The sequence below is a fragment of the Phoca vitulina genome, unplaced genomic scaffold, assembly GCF_004348235.1.
Source record: "Phoca vitulina isolate PV1807 unplaced genomic scaffold, GSC_HSeal_1.0 scaffold83, whole genome shotgun sequence".
Lineage (NCBI taxonomy): Eukaryota > Metazoa > Chordata > Mammalia > Carnivora > Phocidae > Phoca > Phoca vitulina.
This window is the reverse complement of record NW_022589786.1, coordinates 1,871,528-1,891,298: the sequence shown is the minus strand read 5'-3', so window position 1 is coordinate 1,891,298 and position 19,771 is coordinate 1,871,528. Positions and strand designations below refer to the sequence as shown.

Sequence of the window (19,771 nt, the reverse complement as noted above, 5' to 3'; positions counted from 1 at the left end):
TTCATGGGTGACCCTGTCTGTGAAGCCTAATCCAGCCCGCCCTGGTCTCGGTCCACAGAACCTAATTCCCTGGAGCTAAACCCACAGTCCCTGAGGAAGGATGCTCTCAGGCCTGCACACAAAACAGAAATTTCCAAACCAGGGATCTCAGCATAAAACCACCACCAACAACAAACAACAGCAAGTAAAAACACCCTCTAATTGACAAAGACCGACCAGTGCATATAGATGGTGTACTTAAGATAGTATCTCAAGAGATATAAAAGGAAAGAACCTTATTAATCATCCTAGGAATGTAAGGAGTAATTGTTCTCAATTTCATTATTACCCTGAACTTCATTCAGATAGACTTTCATAAAACACCTGCTGTTTAATAAAATTCTGCTAGGTGCTAATAATGGGGAGAAAAACCTCAGGGCTTGCTATGGTGGTCTCTGGGGGCCCTATCTTGGGGCAGAATAAAAAGTAGAGGAGACTCTCTTGCTGCGTGGTGGGTCTGCTTTACCCTGAGTGACCCTCACTGCAGCCACCCTGGACTGGTGATTAACCCTCTGGCTGGATGTGCAGACCCACACACCAGGGCCAGTGGAGAACTAGTGAGTTGCTTTGGGGAGGACCCTACATGGGTATCTTGAGAGCTTAACGAAGCATCATATTGACAAGGGCATCTGCAAAACCCAATACTGCTCACTGTGCATCAGAAAGTTTCATCTTCCCCTTCTCCTCATCACGTGTAAACTACACTGCAAAAATGTATTATAGTTCTAACATTTAGGGCACGATAAAACTCTTTGAGAGCCAGATAAAATCTCTGGCCTTTCCCCTAAAGATCTGGACATATGCACAGATTGTCAGATACATTTCCAAGAAGCTCATTTATTCTCTGAAGTAGAAACCCAGGGTCAGGATGAAAATCCCTGCCTAATGCGAGGCTGTGTTGGTGGATATGACAATATTGACTTGATGACGTCACAGAGTCTTTTTCCTGTGTTGCCTCCAGTTGGTGAGATATTTATTTCAAAGCTGTAAATACAGCCTCCAGTACCACTGTCGTGTGTCGAGTGATTTGTCGTAAAGATCGTATTTCTTCTCGTAACGTCTTTCTTTCCCCCCAATAGCTCTGTGGCAATTCTCTCATGAACTGCTACGGAGTCCCCCCGAGCTAGATAAAGGAGTGTATCATTGCCTTCATTTACGGACTCCAAGGCAAGGTCCAGAGAGTCTGAGCAAATGGCTGAGACCTTGGGGAGTCACTGAATCCATTCCCAAGTCAGAATTCTTTCACTCGGTGGAGATTTGTGTGTCGGGCACTGTACTTGGCTCTGGGTCTGCCAAATCTCAGACTGCTAGCTTGTTCCCAAGTCTGTTCCAAGAGGAAAAAGACTGTTCTCTTTGGAAATTCACTGGGATGAGTACAGCATCCCTCACCCAGTGAGAATACCTTACATTTTAATAGCACCCATGAAAGCTGTTGACAGTTTCCGGAAGCAGACAAACTGGATTCAAATCTGAACTTCAGGAACTTAAACCCTTGAGCTTTAGGGTTTTTTATTAGGAAAAGTAAAATTATTTCTAAAGCAAGCATCAGCAAACTACTGTGGGCCATATCTAGCCATTGGCCTATTTCTTATCACCCTTGAGCTAAGGGTGCTTTTTACATTTGCAAAGGGTATAAAAACAAGCAAAAATCAACAACAACATAAAACTAAACTGAAAAAGAACAAAAAAAAAAAAAAAAAAGAAGAAGAAGTAGAAGGGTATGCAACAGAGATTATATGAGGATGATAGGACCTCCCTGCCCGAGGAAGTCAGCCCTATAATACTAAGATGACCTAAAAAACTTACATCTAGCCCTAGTATAGGAAAAGTTTATGAATCCTCTTTTAGAATCGGGATGCCTCTGTTTGATTCCTTGTGGCCTCTTACCAGCAGCACGATCTTGAGCAGATTCGCCAACCTCTGTCTCTAACTTTCCTCACATGTCGGGAAGGAGTGATAATAGCACTTACTGCTCATGATGCAGGGATTACATACCAAGCTGAGACTGGATGCTGGTCTCGGGTAAACACTGCAGAAGTCTTAGCCATTGCTATTAAAGTCAATATGACTGTCATCACCAACGGTGTCAACACCAAAGGTGTTTATAAGTATCAAATGAGACAGCCTCTCTTGAACACCTAGCACGGTGCCCTTCTCATGGAAGGCACTCAGTAAATGTCAGCTACCCTCGTTACTATCAGCCCCATCACTGTTGTGGTTTTCAAAGCTCTTTTGCATATATCATCTTACCAGAAGCTCCCATCAACGCAGCAGTTGGCGTTAGGATGCCCTGCTAATAAATAAGAAACTGGAGCTCAGGGAAGTGAAGGGATAGACGCTGAGCCAGGAAGAGGGAGAATAAGGACGAGTGTAGATTTTGCATTCTGGACCAGCCTGTCCTCTCTCCGCACCATGCTGCCTCTCCCATAAAACATCTGAGGATCTGTTGTTTGTTAGTTTTCTCCAAATGATATACTTTGAGTCCAGGGAGCCTGACAAGACAGGCAGACATTACTGTGTTCTTCCCTGGCAAGGCTCTGCAGACAGGAAGCTGGGATAATTGGATTCCAGCCATTTGATCTTAGGATTGCATATGTAACCAGCCAACTGCTGATGACCAAGCCTAATGGAAAAAGCCCTGAGCAAACAAACACAGCCCCCCTTTAGGACCTCATTGTTTATGCTGCAGAGAGTGAAATTCATCAACAGCAGCCTGCCCCCTCCCAATAGTTCCATCCAGGACAGAGCCGGCTTCAGAATGTGCCAGACTTCAGTCTGCCACTAGGGACCAGCCGAGGTACCTGCCATGGGGAAGCATGAGAGGAGGGGCCAGGACATTTTTGACAACAGAGCTGGTGTGGTCAGATGAGTACCGTATTTTATTTGGTTTGGGCAAAAGCCAAAACACATTTGAGCAAAAGCATGCCCTTGGAGTGATGTGTAAAGCAGGTTGTTAAGATCGTAGTGGTCTATAGCCTGAGAGTGAATTCATGACTATAAAATTAGGGAACATTTCAAAGTTCGCTCATGGAAAGAGTCCCTGTCATTTCTGACCAACATCAACTGTAATTCAGCGTTGACTCAGGTTCTCTTTAAGGCCGTAGATGCAAATAGACCCTGTTGTCGGACGGTGTGGACAGTCGTGCTTCCTGACACTGTTGTGGCACAAGTCGTGCAAATGGCCCTTAAGGAGCTTCCGCACTGCCCCTGGCGCAGAGGGCAGAAGGACTGGAGGTGCGCTTTGTAGAGGGGCGCTGGCCCGCGAGGGAGAGCTAACGACCTGCCTCTGCTCGCGGCAGCCCCTTTGCTCTAGAAACAGCCGTGCGACTTGTTCCCCACCGGTGGTCCCGGAGACTTCCATAGAACGTCAGACGGAGGAGGAGGAGGACGAGATGACCTCCCTGCCCAGGGAAGGCAGCCCTGTGGGTCGCTGTGTTGAGCCAGATGGAGTCTTCTCGTAAGAGCCTGTGGCAATGATGTCGGGGTATTAACTCAGTATTTGTGAATAAGACCCTTTTAAGTAAGCGTTCCTCTAAGGGTAACAGGAGTGCAGCTCCGAGCCATGATTCCCGGATCCCAGCTCCCGGCCAGGCCGCTTCTCCCTGTCTGCCACCGAGCCTTGTCTGCCCCGCTTTGAGCTTCTAAACACCTGCTGCCAGGCCGCTGGCTGACCACCAACCAGCGCCCGGCCGGCCACGGCACCCTCCGAACGGCCGCCCAGGCAGCTCGCCTCGTGCGGCTTCCTGTGTCTGTCGCAAGCTCCGGGCTGAGGCCCTGCCTGGACTGAACATGCGTGAACTTAAGGAAGGTGAGCCTGACCAGTGAGCGGGGTCTAGTGTGATCGTTTAAAGCCTTCGGCTCAGGTCATGATCCCAGCGTCCTGGGATCGAGCCCCGCATCGGGCTCCCTGCTCCGCGGGAAGCCTCCTTCTCCCTCTCCCACTCCCCCTGCTTGTGTTCCCTCTCTCGCTGTGTCTCTCTCTGTCAAATAAATAAATAAAATCTTTTAAAAAAAAAAAATAAATAAAGTCTCCCCTGCTGTCTGGACAGAGGAAGGCAATGAGTGACGTATTTTTCATTCAGATCTTCACACCACCTCATGGGTGTGTGGTGAGTACAAAATAATAATGGATGTGAAAGGGCTTTTGTAAGATCGTGATCTGCAGTACAAACGTAAGGAACAATCTCTGTAAATAAAAGCAGACTCGATCGGACGTGGTTTTATGTGATCAGTCCAGCCAGTGAGAATGCAAACAGCGAGAGGTCCCAGGAAGACTGTATTGTTAATCCAGCAAGGGTGACATGGGCAGGGGACAGTCCATAAGGTCTTTAAATACAAATGATAAAATTTCTGAAAATCTAAATTTTTATTTCCTGTTAATATTTTAAATTTCATCTTAACATTACTTGAGGGTGTAAAATTAAATCACATCTCCCATTTTTAAGGATCGGGCAGTGCAAAAACGTGTTTGTTAAGAATTACATTCTATTCTAAGATTTTCACAAGAAAAATTTTTTGGTTTTGTTTGTTTGTTTGTTTTTTGGCCACAATCTGCTATGTTCAGACATGTCTATAAACTTCCCCCCACGTTGCACTCTCAAAAGTTCACTCATTGGACTCATTAAGGGTTATAGCGAAGAAAAGCAGTATGTGGCTTGCATTTAAAAAGTAAATATGTAAGAGTGGGACGCCTGGGTGGCTCAGTCGTTAAGCGTCTGCCTTCGGCTCAAGTCATTATCCCAGGGTCCTGGGATCGAGTCCCACATCGGGCTCCTTGCTCAGTGAGGAGCCTGCTTCTCCCTCTCCCTCTGCTGCTCCCCCTGCTTGTGCTCTCTCTCTCTCTCTGACAAATAAATAAATAAAAATCTTTAAAATAAAGAAAAAATAAAAAGTAAATATGTAAGAGTAGTTAAAATTTTAATTAAATAATTGAGGATATATATATATATATACACACACACACACACATGCATATACACCCCCCCCAAGTATTAGTTATTTGTAATAGTTTATAGTTCTGTGATCCTGTGAGTAATCCCAGCCCTACACCAATACTTGGAAGCACAGAATTGGGGGTGGAAGACCCAGAGTGAAGGAGTGGTTTTGGCTCCTCTTGCATAAAACACACCATGGCTTCCAGTATTTGAACGGCTGGGTTCTGATAGTCTGACTTCCAGGGAAGTATGTCAGGCAAACAGATACCCAGACATTTAAGTCTTCAAATGATTATTTATGGCCTAATTAAAGTTTCTGAGTTTCTCAAATTTTCATTCCAGCATGTGTATTATTGAAATTGAAGAATTTCACAGAATATTCAGAATATTCTGATGGTAACCCTTAGAGAGCTTTGTTAGTGAAGGATTCGGAGGTGTGTCATGGCGCTAGTGAAGGGCTAGAGAGGACCAGTTGAAGGAAGAAAAAGTTGGGGGTCCAAGTTGCCATTTAATCATGTCATTAACTTAAAGTTTGCTTAGAGTAGTGCCAGCTCATATTTACTGAGCACCATGCACGTGATGAGCATGCTTTGTTTCAGTTAACACTCGCTGTGCTTTGCTCAGTGATTTCTGTGTTACAGATGAGGAACTTGAGGCATAGGGAGGTCTAAGGTTGAGGGGCTACTAAGTAGTGGAGCTGAGATTAGAATTCTGGACGTTTGACTCTCAATCAGCATTGCCTAGCTAATAATGATCAGTAAGATGAGTAAATGGCCCTGAGAGGCTTGTAATTTATCTGGAAACATACCAGGTCAATGCACATACAGGTTGCACTTAATAAGCTACATCAAGGACTGTCACAAGGCAGCTTATATTGTCAAATAAATTATAGAAGCAGGAAGCGCTGTGTTTGTTTACAAGAAAGAAAGGGATTATCATATTGGGATGGTCAGAGATGGCTGAATGGAGGAAGTGGCCATATATGCCCAACGATATTTTCAAAGATTCTTCGACGGAGACATATCATAGGAGATGAGCTAAAGAAGAGAGAGGAGAGCTGAAGAGGGTATGTTCTGTGCTTTTTAACCTTATGGTGAATTATTTTAATCAGATTGCCCTTAAAAATCCCAACTGCAGGATCCTGGCTTTCTGCTTGGCCTCTTGTTTCATCTGAAGTGGAATTTGATGTTTGCTAAGGGAAGACATGGGCAGAGTTAAGAGAGCCTTTTAGAGCCTAGAGCCCTGAAGGGGATAGATATTCGGGTGGGGTTTTCTAGTACAGGGGTTTGGGGGTGTCTCTGGCAAACAGGAGGGAGCCACGGACGGCTCTTCCTTCTTGGAATGGGACCCAGAGCTCAATAAAAAAAGAGCCTCATTGCTTTCCTGGCCCAGAATCTGCCTGGGGGGTGGGGACACAGGCAGTCCAGGATTTTAGAAGCGAGGCTTAGAGACTCCTGATTCTCACAGTTTAAAGGTGTGTGCTTCTGAGTCAGAGGGCCTGGGGGTCGAGTCATGTTTTCCCTCCGGCTCACCAGATTATCTTGGTCAGATTGCTTCTAAGCCTTAGCTCCTCATCAGAAAATGGGAGCAGTACTCCCTGCCTCATAAGTGGTGGTGACTATTACGTGGGATCATTCCTCATTCACATAACAATGCGGGATAGGACCTGGCACCCATAAGTACTCGGGAAATGGCAGCTAGTGATGAGGAAGAGGAAGAGGAGGGAGGAGGGTGGCTTTCTGTGCATCCCTTAGCCACATCCCCGTGCAAGGTAACTCAGAACACGTGGCTTTCAGCTGTCTTCGCTGCTGGGTACCTGTGGACAGGAGACTGAGCTCTCTATGCCTGGGTCCTTCCTTGGTAAATCCAGGTGGCCACCTGCACAGTGACCCTCCCAGGCTGCTGTGAGACCCGCGTGAGATGCCAGCTAGAGAAGTGCTTTCTAGACAAACAGTGTGACGTAACCATGTTGGGCAATAAGTATGTTCCCCGCTTTATCCTCCCCTACAGGCACTTTGAGGCTACTGGAATACTCCTTTAGGCTAAGATCACCTGTCCACTCACTTCTGTGTTTTCTTTCTTTTTTCTCTCTCAACTTCTGCTTGGCTCTCCCTCCTCTGTGGCTGTTTTCGGTTTCAACTAAAAGTGGCTGTCCCTCTGTCTCCAGCTTCCTCCTGTTCTTCTGCAATAGACCAGTTCCTGTCTGACTCTGAACGTGCTCTGTAAGTCTGTCACTGTCTGTGTTATGAGTCTGTCTGTGTCTGTCTCGTCACTTCTTCCTACACAACGTCCTTGGTCTCTGCCTGTTTTTCTGTCTTCACTGGGCCAGCTTGTCCGATGGACACATCACCTGCCATGGAAACATCACAGTTGTTGGCAGACGCCCGCCACGCCCAGAGCTCCTTCTGGACTCTGATTGCTATTGATCCGAAGGCCAGGGATACATATGGTGTGGGAGGTTTATTTCATTTTATATTCTTTAATTTTTAGATTTTGTTTGAGGCTTCTTCCCTGTCCTGGGAGCATAGGCTTCCCAAGGCCTCTGGGAGATGAGCACCTGCCAGAGCTCGATTCAACCCGTGAAATTGTGGTCCTAGAGCTTCTGTCATCTGGGTCGTCCCAGGTCCCCATTCATGCTGTCTCTCCTTGGCTATAAGTGGTGAACTCCTTCATCTTTCTTTCTTTTTTTTTTAATATTTATCTATTTATTTGAGAGAGAGACAGCACAAGGGCGAGCGGGGTGAGGGGCAGAGGGAAAGGGAGGGAGAATCTCAAGACTCCGCACTGAGCGTGAGCCCAACACGGGGCTCGATCCCACAACCCCGAGATCATGACCTGTGCTGAAATCGAGAGTCGGCCACCTAACCGACTGTGCCACACGCAGGCACCCCACCCTTCATCTTTCTTAAACAAGTGATCGTGACTAAATCAGGATGAGGGGAGTTTTTTGTAGTAGTTTATTAATGTTTTATTTGGAAACACATTTATATCTGTAGAGTAACAGTCCAGAGATACTACAGAACATTCCCTTATACCTTTCACACAGCTTCCCCCTAATGCTAACAATTTACCCAACCATGGATCGTTTATCAAAGCTGGAAAGATTAGCATTTTCCCAGTACTAGCAGCGGAACTACAGACTTTATTTGGATTCCCCAGTATCAAAACAGATCTTGAGCCACTTTCTTCAGAGCTGTGATTTTGACTTTCCTTTGTTAAGCCACCCTGATATAGTCATGGCCTAAAGAGACGATTGAAACGTTTTCATCTGCACCAGTGGCCCCTGTTGGTTTCACTGGGTCGATTTCTGTCGACTTTCTTATGTTTCTTTGCTCTTTGCACACATTCACTGTCCTTTTGTCCTGCAGCCAGTCTGTCCCCTGCTGGGGAGCTCTGCTCTGCCGTGGGTGGAAGAAGTACCAAGCTCTCCAGAGTTATACACAAACCAGGTGTAAATATTCTCTGAGTGAAAAACCAAGGAAGGCTAAGAGAAGCCAACGTATTTGTGACAACTACTCTGATGATTCAGAGGCCTTAAAAAAGAACAAACAAATAAAAACCTCTCAGTCAGGTCTCTGCATAGTTAACGACACTGGATGCTTGATCTCTAGACAAATGACGTGTTGTTAGTAAAAGATTCACAGAAGCTCCCACTAATTCACACCCCTCTGGTAGTTCATTTATTTTCTCTTGATGCCTCGGGTTTTTCTGAGTTAGTCACTTAAAGACAAAAGGTCCTATCTCTCCAACGCATCCTGTTGTTTCCTTCTCCCTCCCTACGCATTCTTTCTTTGGCTCCTTGAGATCTCCGCTATTAGTCTGCTTGGGCGGCCATAACAAACTATCATATATTGGGTGGCTTAAACAACATTCGTTCCTCACAGTTTTGGGGGCTGGGAAGTTCTAGATCAAGGAGCCAGCAGGTTCGTTTCCCAGTGAGAATCCTCTTCCTGTTTTGCAGGCAGATACCTTCTTACTGAGTCCTCGCATGGCAGAGAGAACCAAAGAGGGAGAAAGAGAGAAAGTGCTCTGGTCTCTCTTCCTCTTCTTATAAGGGCACTAATCCTATCATGGAGGCCCCACTCTCAAAACTTTATCTAAACCTAATTATCTCCCAAAGGCTCCACCTCCAAGTACCATCCCATCAGGGGTTATGGACATATTTAGGGTGGGACGCATTTAGTCCATAATACCCTCAATCCTCTACCAGCTGGAAAATATCCCTTTCTTCATCTTCAGACTCCCACCTTCTCTGCCAGGGTGTTTCCATCGGAACAACCCCAGCCCATGATGTGATTTTCGTGCTAAGGTGGCTTTCTCAGTCTCCTACCCATGGAGAGATTGAGAACCAGAACTACCCACAAGCAGGGCCATTTCCACATGTGGAAAGGACCACACCCTCCCCCCCCAGGAGCTATGGAATGGAACATAAAAGAATGGAAAGCACATCACAGATGCAGAGATTGAGCAGTGCAACACACAGAGCCGAGTGAGGACCAGGGACAGAAGAGTTCAACGTCTTTTGTGATCAATACAAATGCCAGGCAATGTCGGGGAGGATTGTCTCATTCTGTAATCCATTCATTTCATTCCATTTCTATAGATTCCATGATCTGCACTGTGTGAGGTGTTGTGAGCTCTGTAGCAGGATTAAGAAGGAATAAGGTTGGAAAGTGCTAATAGCAAAAAGGGCTTCAGATTCTAACACGTGTGGATTTGAATCGTGGCTTTGCCCATTGCTGGCCGAATGACCTCTGGCAAATCTCAGTTTCCTCATCTGTGAAATGGAGATATATAAAATAACAGCGCTGACATCATAGAGTCAGTGTAAGCACTAAATGCAATAGGGTTTTCAAAGCACTTAGCATAGGGTCTGGTACAGAGGGCTAAAAGATTGTTACCTCTTATAAGATATGGACCTTGCCTCTCAGGAGTGTTAGGAGGCCAGAGATATGTCCAGACACCTGACATTAACAGATAATTTGTATTTCTACAGACAATAAATGCTGAAGGATAGTGTAGAAGGCTTCTGGAAGGCCTCCTGGTGGGCATTGAACTGGGTCTGTAAGGATGGGTAGGATTTGAATGTGGCAGAATTTGGGAAGTGACTGTAGACATGGAAGACAAGGAGCACGGACATTACATCATTTAGAACACTTTGGCCTACAAGGACATTCTAGAATGCCTAACTAAAATTAACTTAAAGAGGTCATTTATACAAGATAGAAAGTCCAGAGTTGGGTAGTTTCAGGTTAGGTTAATCCATTGAGTCAACAGCAGCATGGAGGACACAGATGCTCTTTATCTTTCCACTCTGCCATTCTTAACCTGTTTATTTTCATCCTGGGATGATGTTCTCATGGTCACAAAATAGCTGCAACAGCTCCAAACACTGCATCCTCCTCACAAAACCATAGCCATAACCAAATGCTAGAAGATAAGGCAGACTCTTCTTGCACTTGTGTTTTATTCAGGAGGAAAACATTTTTCAGCAGACTCCCCTAGCAGACCATTAGGTCTTATCTACCAGGAGAAGATCACAGGCCGAGCCCTTAGCTGCAATGCATCAAGCATTTTTGCCTCCACTAAGAGACATGCTCTGTCAGAAAGAAAGAAGAGAGTATGGGCACATGCTTTAAAGGACATAATTCATAGTGTCTACCACAGGCTGTAAATCCGTTCATGCTTCCTGAAGAAAAACAAAGAGAGATTGGAGAGATACGGAGACAGCTCGTGGATCTCCAGAGCAGGAAGTTTCTTGGCTTTCACTGGGGCTAAAATAAGGAATGGGGTGCTTTCAGGAATTAGTAGTCCTCTTTCCATCTCTCTGAGGCCATAATCTCTGGCTTGCTTTGCACTACACATCAACTTCATTCTTTTCTCTTTCTGGACCACCTTTCTCTCTTCTATGAACACACGGGTCAAACCTGGCTCCCTCAGACAGCCCCACCCATTCTCCGTTCAAGCAGTAAGAGCCTGATAGTGTCTTGACATCACATCTTTTCTGGAGATGGAAGAAGAGTGCTCTAGCTTTGGCCTCCACTATGACCAGGATGAGCCTGCTGCGGGAGTGGGGATCATTCCTCAGACCGGGGGGGAACAAGGGCTGATGCCACAGCTGCATCCTACGGTGAAGAAGCACATTTGGGAGATAGTGGGCCCCTGAAGGTACGGGGTGGGGGTGTGAGGGGAACCCACTTAAAGGAAACACTCCCTGTTTTGGAATAGTTATAAATACCTGTATAGAAATGGACACCTGGGCCATAAATGTGGATTTTGATCCTGACTCCACTGATAACCAAGGGGAGGGCCTGAGGCCAAGGTCCCTTAGCCACCTGCAATACTTGTTTTCAAGTGGCAAAGATAAGCTAGTGCAGAGTGGAACAGCCAAGGAGCTGAGGAGAGTAGAAACTCTGATCTGTGAGGAATGTTGAGGAACTGGAGGTGTCTCTACCAGAGAAAAGAGGCTCAGGGTGGTCAGGGCCCTCTCGTGAATGGCATCCACTTAGTTGCCCCTAAACTCAGGCTCACTGGGACATCCTTCTCAGTGGGTCCCCACATGCAATCCATGATGGTGTCCTTCCCATCACTCTCTGTAAGGTTCTCTTTCTCCTTCCACTGCTACTAACCTTTGCTCATGACCTCATCTTTCTTGGAGGAAGGAGCCTCCACGCTGGTCTCAGTGCCCTGGTCATCCGTCCCACTTTCCACGGTGCAGCCAGTATTCATCTCAGTCTCTGTCACCTAAGGATTCAGCCCAACCTCCTTAGCCCAGCTTTTAAGACCCCCAATAATGCCACCTCACCCTCCTTTAAGCCTCATCTCCCAGCACCCTTACCCACCATGTAGGATATATTCTTAGAACATCTGCCCTTCCTCAAACAAAGCATACCACTCTGTGCTCTGTCCTGCCTCCACGCCTTTGCCTCGCTCATGCTGGGCCTCAAACTCCCCCATTGTCCCCATGGCTGATGCATCAGGGGATCCTTCAAGATATATCCTGACTCTGACTTCTTCTCAACACCCCCACTGGTCCCATCCAATATCTCTGAGCCACCTCTGGACACCTTGAGAATCATCTGTGGCGTGTAACGTAATGGCTGTCCTAAGAGGACCACATCCTAACCCCCAAATCCTGGGAATCTGTTACCTTACATGGCCAAAGGGACTTTGTAGATGTGATTGAGCTATGCATCTTGAGATGGGGAGATTATCCTGGATTGTCCGGGGCAGGTGGGTGGGTGGGGGGCACTGTACTCGCAAGCACCCTTATGTCGAGAGGCGGGAGGGTCCTCAGTGGAGGAGGTGTGCTGATGCAAGCAGAGGGCAGGGCAATGTAGCCATAAACCAAGGCATGCAGGCAGCCTTCGCAAGAGGCAAGGAATGGGGTTCTCCTCTAGAGCCTCCAGAAAGAATGCAGCTCAACCCCATCCTTTGACTTTAGCCCAGTGAGACCCATATTGGACTTCTGATCACCAGAACTGTAAGGTAATTAATTTGTGCTCTTGTAAGTCAATGAATTTGTGGCTATTTGTACAGAAGCAATAGGAAGCTAATATACCTCCTAATTTACCTCTGGGTTCCCACTCCAACCTCATTCTAGTCCATTCTATACACCACAGCTAGAACGTTCTTCCAAACAGAAAGTCCTCGTGCACCTGCTCTGCTCACAGCTTTCTGCGGCTTGTGGCTGAGTGAAGCCATCCAGGGTGTGCTGAGCCTCACCGAGTCCCTGTGCTCATCTTAGACTGACATACTCAGCCTGTTCTACTCGAGAAGCACCCACCTGGCCCTGTGGCAGCCGTCTTTTGGCCAGCCTCCCCCTCCCCTTGCCTGCTTAACCCCTACCTACCCTTCAGTTCTCATCTCCATCGCTTCCCGGGCTACGGGACCCTGACGCCCAGCCTCACCTCTGTCCCTGTGACAAGTGCCCACGGCAAGCCCAAATGCCTCCTGTCCCAACACCTCTTGTGGCTGTGACTTTGCATCTGACTGTGGGTCTCCTGCACCACGCTGCGGGCTCCAGGAGGACAGACACTGTGCAGACTGTCCTCACCACCCTCATGTCTCCGGGGCATGGCACAGTGCCTAGACTGTGGTAGGCACTGAAAATATGTTTTTAAATAAACAAGTGGCCGAATGAATAAACGCCTAAGACTTGAAAGTCTCATTCCTCCCAGCATCAAGAAAACACCCAATGTGAGGTCTTTGTTCCCAGGTGATGGGGGTCCAGCTTCGGGAAACTCTGCTTTAGGGTTGAATCCCTTTAAACCCATGCACGTTATATTTTAATAATTAAAACATCTTGCAGGCACCCCATGTGAGCACCGCCATGCTGGAGACGGCTGGGGTGATGTGGAATAAAGTCTAATCATTTCCTTATAATGCCAGGCTGGGCAGGCAGAGGGGGCTATTTTATGCGACTAATTATTGCATCCAAGCTGCTCTAAGTGCGATGCTAATTGCTCAGTGAATGAATTGTAGACTCAGGTAATTACCAAACCTAATGTGGCTCCCTTCATGTTTGAGTAAATTAATGCTCCAGGCGGGAAGCAACCCCGCTTGAAGGGAGCTGCTTCCTGCCTCGCCGTTGCTTGGGAAACAGCAGTGAGTTTTTTCATCTGGGCTTGAAACTGCCCAGGTATACACCCACACATCTGGGGTCTGCCTTCCACCGGCACAGCTGCGAAACGACAAGGAAGATCTTACACCAAACAGAACCGAGAGGCTTTTGCCACTCTGACAGATGACAGGCTGTCTCTGGGGCTCTTTCTTTATCTGTAAAGCCATCATGAAGTTTTCTTTCAGCTCTGTGATCGATTGCTAAGTGAACAAACATCTGATCAATTACTAAAGAATGGATTTCTGCACCGAATCAGCAATCAAGTACTGGCTTCAAGTTTTACATCCAATGTCAAGGAGCAACAGTACTCATAAATATTTATGGAGTGCTTACTACTTGGCCGTCACTATTCTAATAAGAGTTTTGTGTGCATTATCTCATCTAATGTTCGCAACAACCCAGAACATTTGTAGTAATTCACAGAGTTAGTGAGTGTCAGAGCCGGGGTTTACCCAGGCATTAAGAGTCTGTATTCTTAAACATCCCATGTGTCATACTTCTCGGACCCTGGGAAAGCTACATTTTTCTGAACCTTGGTTTCCTTAACAGTGAAGATACCAGTATCTACTATGTGTCTAGCCCTTTGCTAAGCCCTTTCGAGATGGTAATTTTATCATCACAAAGAAGCTGTGAAGTAGGTGGAACTGATCTCCTTGACCAGGTCACACAACCCAGTAGATGGTAGAGTTGGAGTTTGAATGCTGTTCCGTTTGTCTAAAGTATCGTGTGCTTTCTTTTTCCCCACTATTCCTCAAATTGAGGATGTGTAGATCCCCATGAATACGCTTATAGACTGCTGGAGGTTCATGCATCCTACTTCAAGAAACACAGCATAAAGTTGGCCACCGTCAGTGCGACATGAGGGTGGACCTCACGCAAATGTGTGATCTGAATTCACAAGGCAGTGTGAGTTCATAGGGTAGCCATCCAGATCACCCCAGATCTGCTTAAATACCTGTCATATACTATGAAAGTGCAAACACTGACTTAAAGATCTATATCTCATAGAGACTCGGGAATGCATACCCAAGCCCAGAGAGTACCTCTGCAGGCCAGACTCCATTGGGGACACACTGGGGACAGTCCTGCCACTGAAATCTCAGAGCAGTTCCTCCATCCTGTGTGTCCCACCCACCACACCATGGTGAGGACCCCCACCCCACAGGTGTTGTAACTAGAAAGCATACCCTTCTGTCTACCCCCCATCTCTCAAAAAGCTGCTGCCCTTCAGCTGTGCTCTGGGTAAAAGGGAACCTCCACTTGCAATATCCCCTCCAGTTCCACACCTCTTCTCTAGTCATTCCTGAACAATCTGCTCATTGGCACATGAGAAGCTGATGCTTGGGAGAGAGGAAAGGCTGCTGGACAGGCGTGCCTATACTCCGTGAAAGCACATTTACTAACGTGATTGGATGTATCAGTTTGCCTTTTCAACCAGGACACCCTCTTCATGTGAACTTGGTGTAGGAGAAGGTGCCCTTGATGGCCTGTGAAAGGAACTTATTGGCCCCAATCAGGGAAAAGGGTCAGGAATGTTAAGAGTTTTGAGGTCAAGAGTGTGGGCATCGTGGACACTGTGGCCTTATATCAATCGCTTAACTTCTCTGAGTCTCGGTTTTCTCATCTATAAAATGGGTTTAAGTAGAGTAGGTACCGCTTAGAGTTGTGACGAGTAAATGATACAAATGAAAACAATGTATGTCATTATAGAAAATGAGGCCTGGAGTACATCTTACTTCCTTAGTCATGTGAGCTGTGTCTGAAGCTACTGCTACCTCCAGGGTTGAGGGGACAAGGCAACAAACAAACGAAACAGAAGCTTAGAGGAGGGACCCCACGGACCAGAGAGGCGGACCTCTGGAGAGGAGCACTGGCCAGCTAGCGCTGCCGTCTCTGAGAGGCTGCCATGAAGCTGCTTACGCAAGAGTTGGAAAGACGGCGAACTGGACTCAGCTGCCGGGCTGAAGAAGCCTGGCTGGGATGGTGGCCGCAGGAGGAGCAAGGCCCTTTTCCTTCTTCCAGGCTGCCATCCTCCTGCAGTGCCCCCTGTTGGAGAAGCCCGACCGGAGCCCCGTACAAAGCTGATACTGTTTGCAGCATCTTTCAAAGCCAAGCGTAGAAGAGTGGTTTTGAGGCTGAGCATTAATGACTCAGTAGCTGGAACGCTGACTTCCCGAGGTCTTTAGTCACATATCTCCCCGGGGCACCCTCCCTGGTCACCCTCATTATAAGTGTGCCCTCTTCCTTTCTAGAGCCATTTCCAGTCTATTCTTCTCAACGCTCATCTAGCAGGTGCTTGTGGTTTTCCAAGTCGCATGCCCTCCGCTAGCCTCAAGCCCAGCCGCAGCTACAGTGGGCAGTTCTGGGAGAGGTCAGACTCACGCCCTTCACCTTGTCTCTCTTCCTCAGCTAACTTCTGCTTCCAGCCAGCTCAGAGGACTTCTTATTCTAGATCAGGGTTTCTCAATCTTGGCACTGTTGACATTTGGGGCCAGGTAACTACCTCTCTGTTGTGGGACACTGTGCTGTGTATTGCACGGTGTCTAAGTGGCACCCTTGGTCTCTGCCCACTAGCTGCCCTCGCCATGACAACCAAAAATGTCTCCCAGTTGTCCCTGTTGAGACCCACTGTTCTAAGTTCATACCTGGTCCATGGGTTGTGTGAGAACATGGGTACCGGCATCAGATGGAGTTTGATCGACTTTCCCTTCACATATTACCTTCATTCTCTTGGGCAAGTCACTGAAGCTCTGTGTCATTTTGCTCAACTGCAAAATGAATATAATACTATCTTCTACTGTGAAGATGAAATAAGGTAACGCTGGAGAGGGTTTAGTACGGTACCTGGTAAATACCAATCGATCAATACAAGTCAGCAACAATTTATTATAATTCAAAGCAAAGCATTAATGTAATTCATGAGAAACCACCACCAAGTTGATTGTCAACATATGATGCCAAGTAACTGGCATGTGTTTATTTGTTCTACGGAATGGGCTTGACATTGGCCTTAGGGAAGTAGTAGCGCTCCGAAACTCTGTAGAAATTTCGTAAGAATAACTGCCAGATGCTGGAATCTGGGTTACTGATGATAAGACCCACTTGCAATTGAGATTGATTTAAAGGCAGTTAACATATGAGTGCAACTGTGTGATACTGCAGACAAATAATAAACACTTGTCAAGTAGGAAATTTCACTGTGATGCTTAGAGTCAACAGGCTGTTTGATTCATCTAATCGATTTACTCTCCCAAATGTCACCAAAAGGAATCAAAGAAACGAATACAGTTACTGTGTCTTTCAGACTCTGAGTACTTTACGAATCTCAGCACTTTGATATTACTGGATCCAGAACCCTCCCTGGTAGAGGAAACTTAGTGTACATAGTGCTTGAGGTAGTATATAAAGTCCATTTTGATGATTACAAAAGAGCCTTAGGCTTTGTTGGGAGGAAAGAAGAAATCTAGGTTCTAGTCCAAACTCTGCCACTAACTCTTTGCATATTCTAGGCCTGTCATTTCCTCCAGGCCTTCAGTTCCTTACTTTTAAAATGAGCAATTTGGATTCAGTTCTTGATGTAGATTTTGCATGAAGTTCCTTCGGGAATACTATGGAAGAAGGCCTTCAGTGTGTTGGCTAGATCAATAGTTCGAATCTTTTCTGGAACCCCAGGGTTTTGGTTGGGTTCAGGGTCTTTAGAGGAAGTTAGATGGGTAGAACTCTTAGGCTCCTTTTTAGCTTTCAACCAGAGTTGCTGCTTTCAATTGGTTTGCATAGTAAGATTTCACAAAGGTTTCAAATGGTTGATGTACCCCCATGCCCAGCCCCACCTCACCATGCTCTCAGAAACAGACAGCAGAAAGGAAGTCAACAGTAGTGGGAACATCTCTTCGGTGCATTTGAAGGACGCCTGTAGAATTCTCATGTTTTCTTTCCTTCCTCCCTAGGTACACAGTTCTGCACAGTGGACATCACCAGGAACTTGAGAAACTGCCCATACACAATGACCCAGAATCCTTGGAATCATGCTTCTGATTGAGAACATGGCTCGTGATTAAGCCATTCATTCCCATTCATGTCTGCATGAACAGGACTCCCTGGCATCTCTCTTGACCCTCCTCACCACCAGTGAGGCATGAAGCAGTGGGGCCGAGGGCCCAGGGAAGCTACATGGAACACAGTGTTGGACAGGACGAAGGCCAGAATATGGAGGATCTCAGAGTTGAGAAGGGACTTCAGGCATCCTCAGATCCAGCCTCCCATCCAATGCAGGAGTAGCATCTTCCATAGCATCCCTGGAAGTTGGTCAGTCTCTGCTTGCACACCTCCAGGGATAGGAGCTCACTACCTCCTAATGCAGTTCCTTCTATTGTAGGGAAGCTTTAATTATAAGAAAGTTTTTCCTTTTGTTGGAACACAATCCTGTCTCGGCTCCATCTTCCATCGGGGGTCATGCAGTTAGCTCCCTATTCCCTTTGAGAGCCCTTAGATATTGGGAGAGACACTGATCTGCCATCCACCCACCCTTTTAAGTCTTCTCTCCAATCTAAACAGCTCCAATTTCCTCTCCATTGTGGCCATCCTCTGGACATGGTATAGTGGGTGAATTAATCAAGGCTCTTGTAATGAAGTCAGATTGATATCAATGCCAAGATGTCTGTCCAGAAGCACTAAAGAGCTGACGAGTGAAACATCAATATTTTCTGGTTGATAGATATGAACGTTTCTCTTTTCTTTTTTCTTGGGGATAGATTTGGAAACTGCTCAGGGTTTGGTTTTAGATCCATTACCCAAAGGCATCTTTACTATTGGTCTAATTTGTGTGTGTGTGTTTAAAGATGACATTTTTCTCATTGGCATACTGGCTCTGAGGTCACGTGGAATGAATCTTGATTCATTTTCCTTCCATGACAATGGGAGAAGGAACTGTACCTTTACTGAGAATGCTGATTAAGGATGGTCTTGCAACTCATATTTGGTGAGGAAATGAAGTTACTCCAATAAGACACCTTTTAGGGGCTTTCAGGGCCCTGTGCTGAGGCAGTGCTTGGTCTTGGGCCCGGCACTTTGCTCGCTGGGGCGAAGACATAATCACAGACCAACTTACTTTCTTGGAAAATTCCCTGGCCCCCTGCCTGTGAAGCTGCTGGGGCTCCATTTTTCTGCATCTTTTTTAGCATCTCACTTCCTCCAAGCTCCTCAGGAGATGCTCCCCTGATGTCAAAGCTACCAGCAAATCATTTTGTCTTGGGGTGAATTATCCCCCCAGGTTGAAACTCTTGAGGGCAAATTTTCTTCCAGTTGCCTTTCTTTTGACTGCTGATAAAAATCCTATTGCAAAGATGGATTGCTGGTCCTTAGGGACTCAGCCCAGGGAACAGGCAATGTGGGTGGTGTGGGGCGGGGGGAGGTTACAAGATAAAGATGTGCCTGAAGTTTCTAGTCTCACCAGTTCTCCTTGCCTTTGTGCTTGATCTGTTGACCCCACTTTCCTTCCTAAGTCATCCCAGAAGCCACAATTGCCTCCTTACCATCGATTTTATCCATGGAAGCAGAACCCACTGGCTCTCCCTCTTCTCTCCATCCCCAGAAACGGTGGGAAGGATAATCAGACACCCTGGTTTTTTGCACAGCAAGTCCCACATCCCAGGAAACCCCTCAGTTCCAGGCAAAGGAAGCTGGCTGGTCACCCCAGGTATGGGACCCTCTCAGAGAGGTTTAACAGGCCTCCTCACAGTTGCATTTTCTTTCTACACTTTTTCATGGAAAAGGCAGAGCTGAGTAAATTCGGGGCTCCAGAGTTCTTCCTGCGCTGTCTGAATGAGGTCTCTGATCTCAAAGCACAAAGAACTTCTTAGGGAAAGACTAAGAGATCATGAGAACCAGATCATCATGAGGAGGAAGAGGTTTAATGCTTTGAGGCAACTGGTAAGCTTTGTTGAATGTCCCCAAAGTTGACAGTATCTACTATTGAGTACATAGACGCATACACACGTGCATCCATCCAGTAAGATTTGTTCCCTATGAAATGCTTCTTTTCCCAGGAGCTTGGCAAGCTTATCTGCTTGTGTAAAATATGATTTCTCAGTGGTAGGTCTACCATATTCAGTGGGAGCTTGGATTCAACAGGGATCCACAGATTACAGCATGCGTGGGAAAATGAGATCTTGCCATA

The 19,771-nt window shown here is 46.6% G+C and overlaps 1 protein-coding gene across 1 annotated transcript in view; it reads left to right on the top strand.

The window, feature by feature from the left end:
- The window catches only part of HTR4 (5-hydroxytryptamine receptor 4), a 165,848-nt gene extending 146,976 nt beyond the window's left edge, over positions 1-18,872 (top strand). Inside the window, exon 7 of the mRNA XM_032395324.1 lies at positions 17,544-18,872. Coding sequence (XP_032251215.1) covers positions 17,544-17,631 — 88 coding nt within the window. The 3' untranslated portion in view covers positions 17,632-18,872. The remainder of the gene's footprint in view (positions 1-17,543) is intronic.
- Positions 18,873-19,771: the final 899 nt, after the last annotated feature.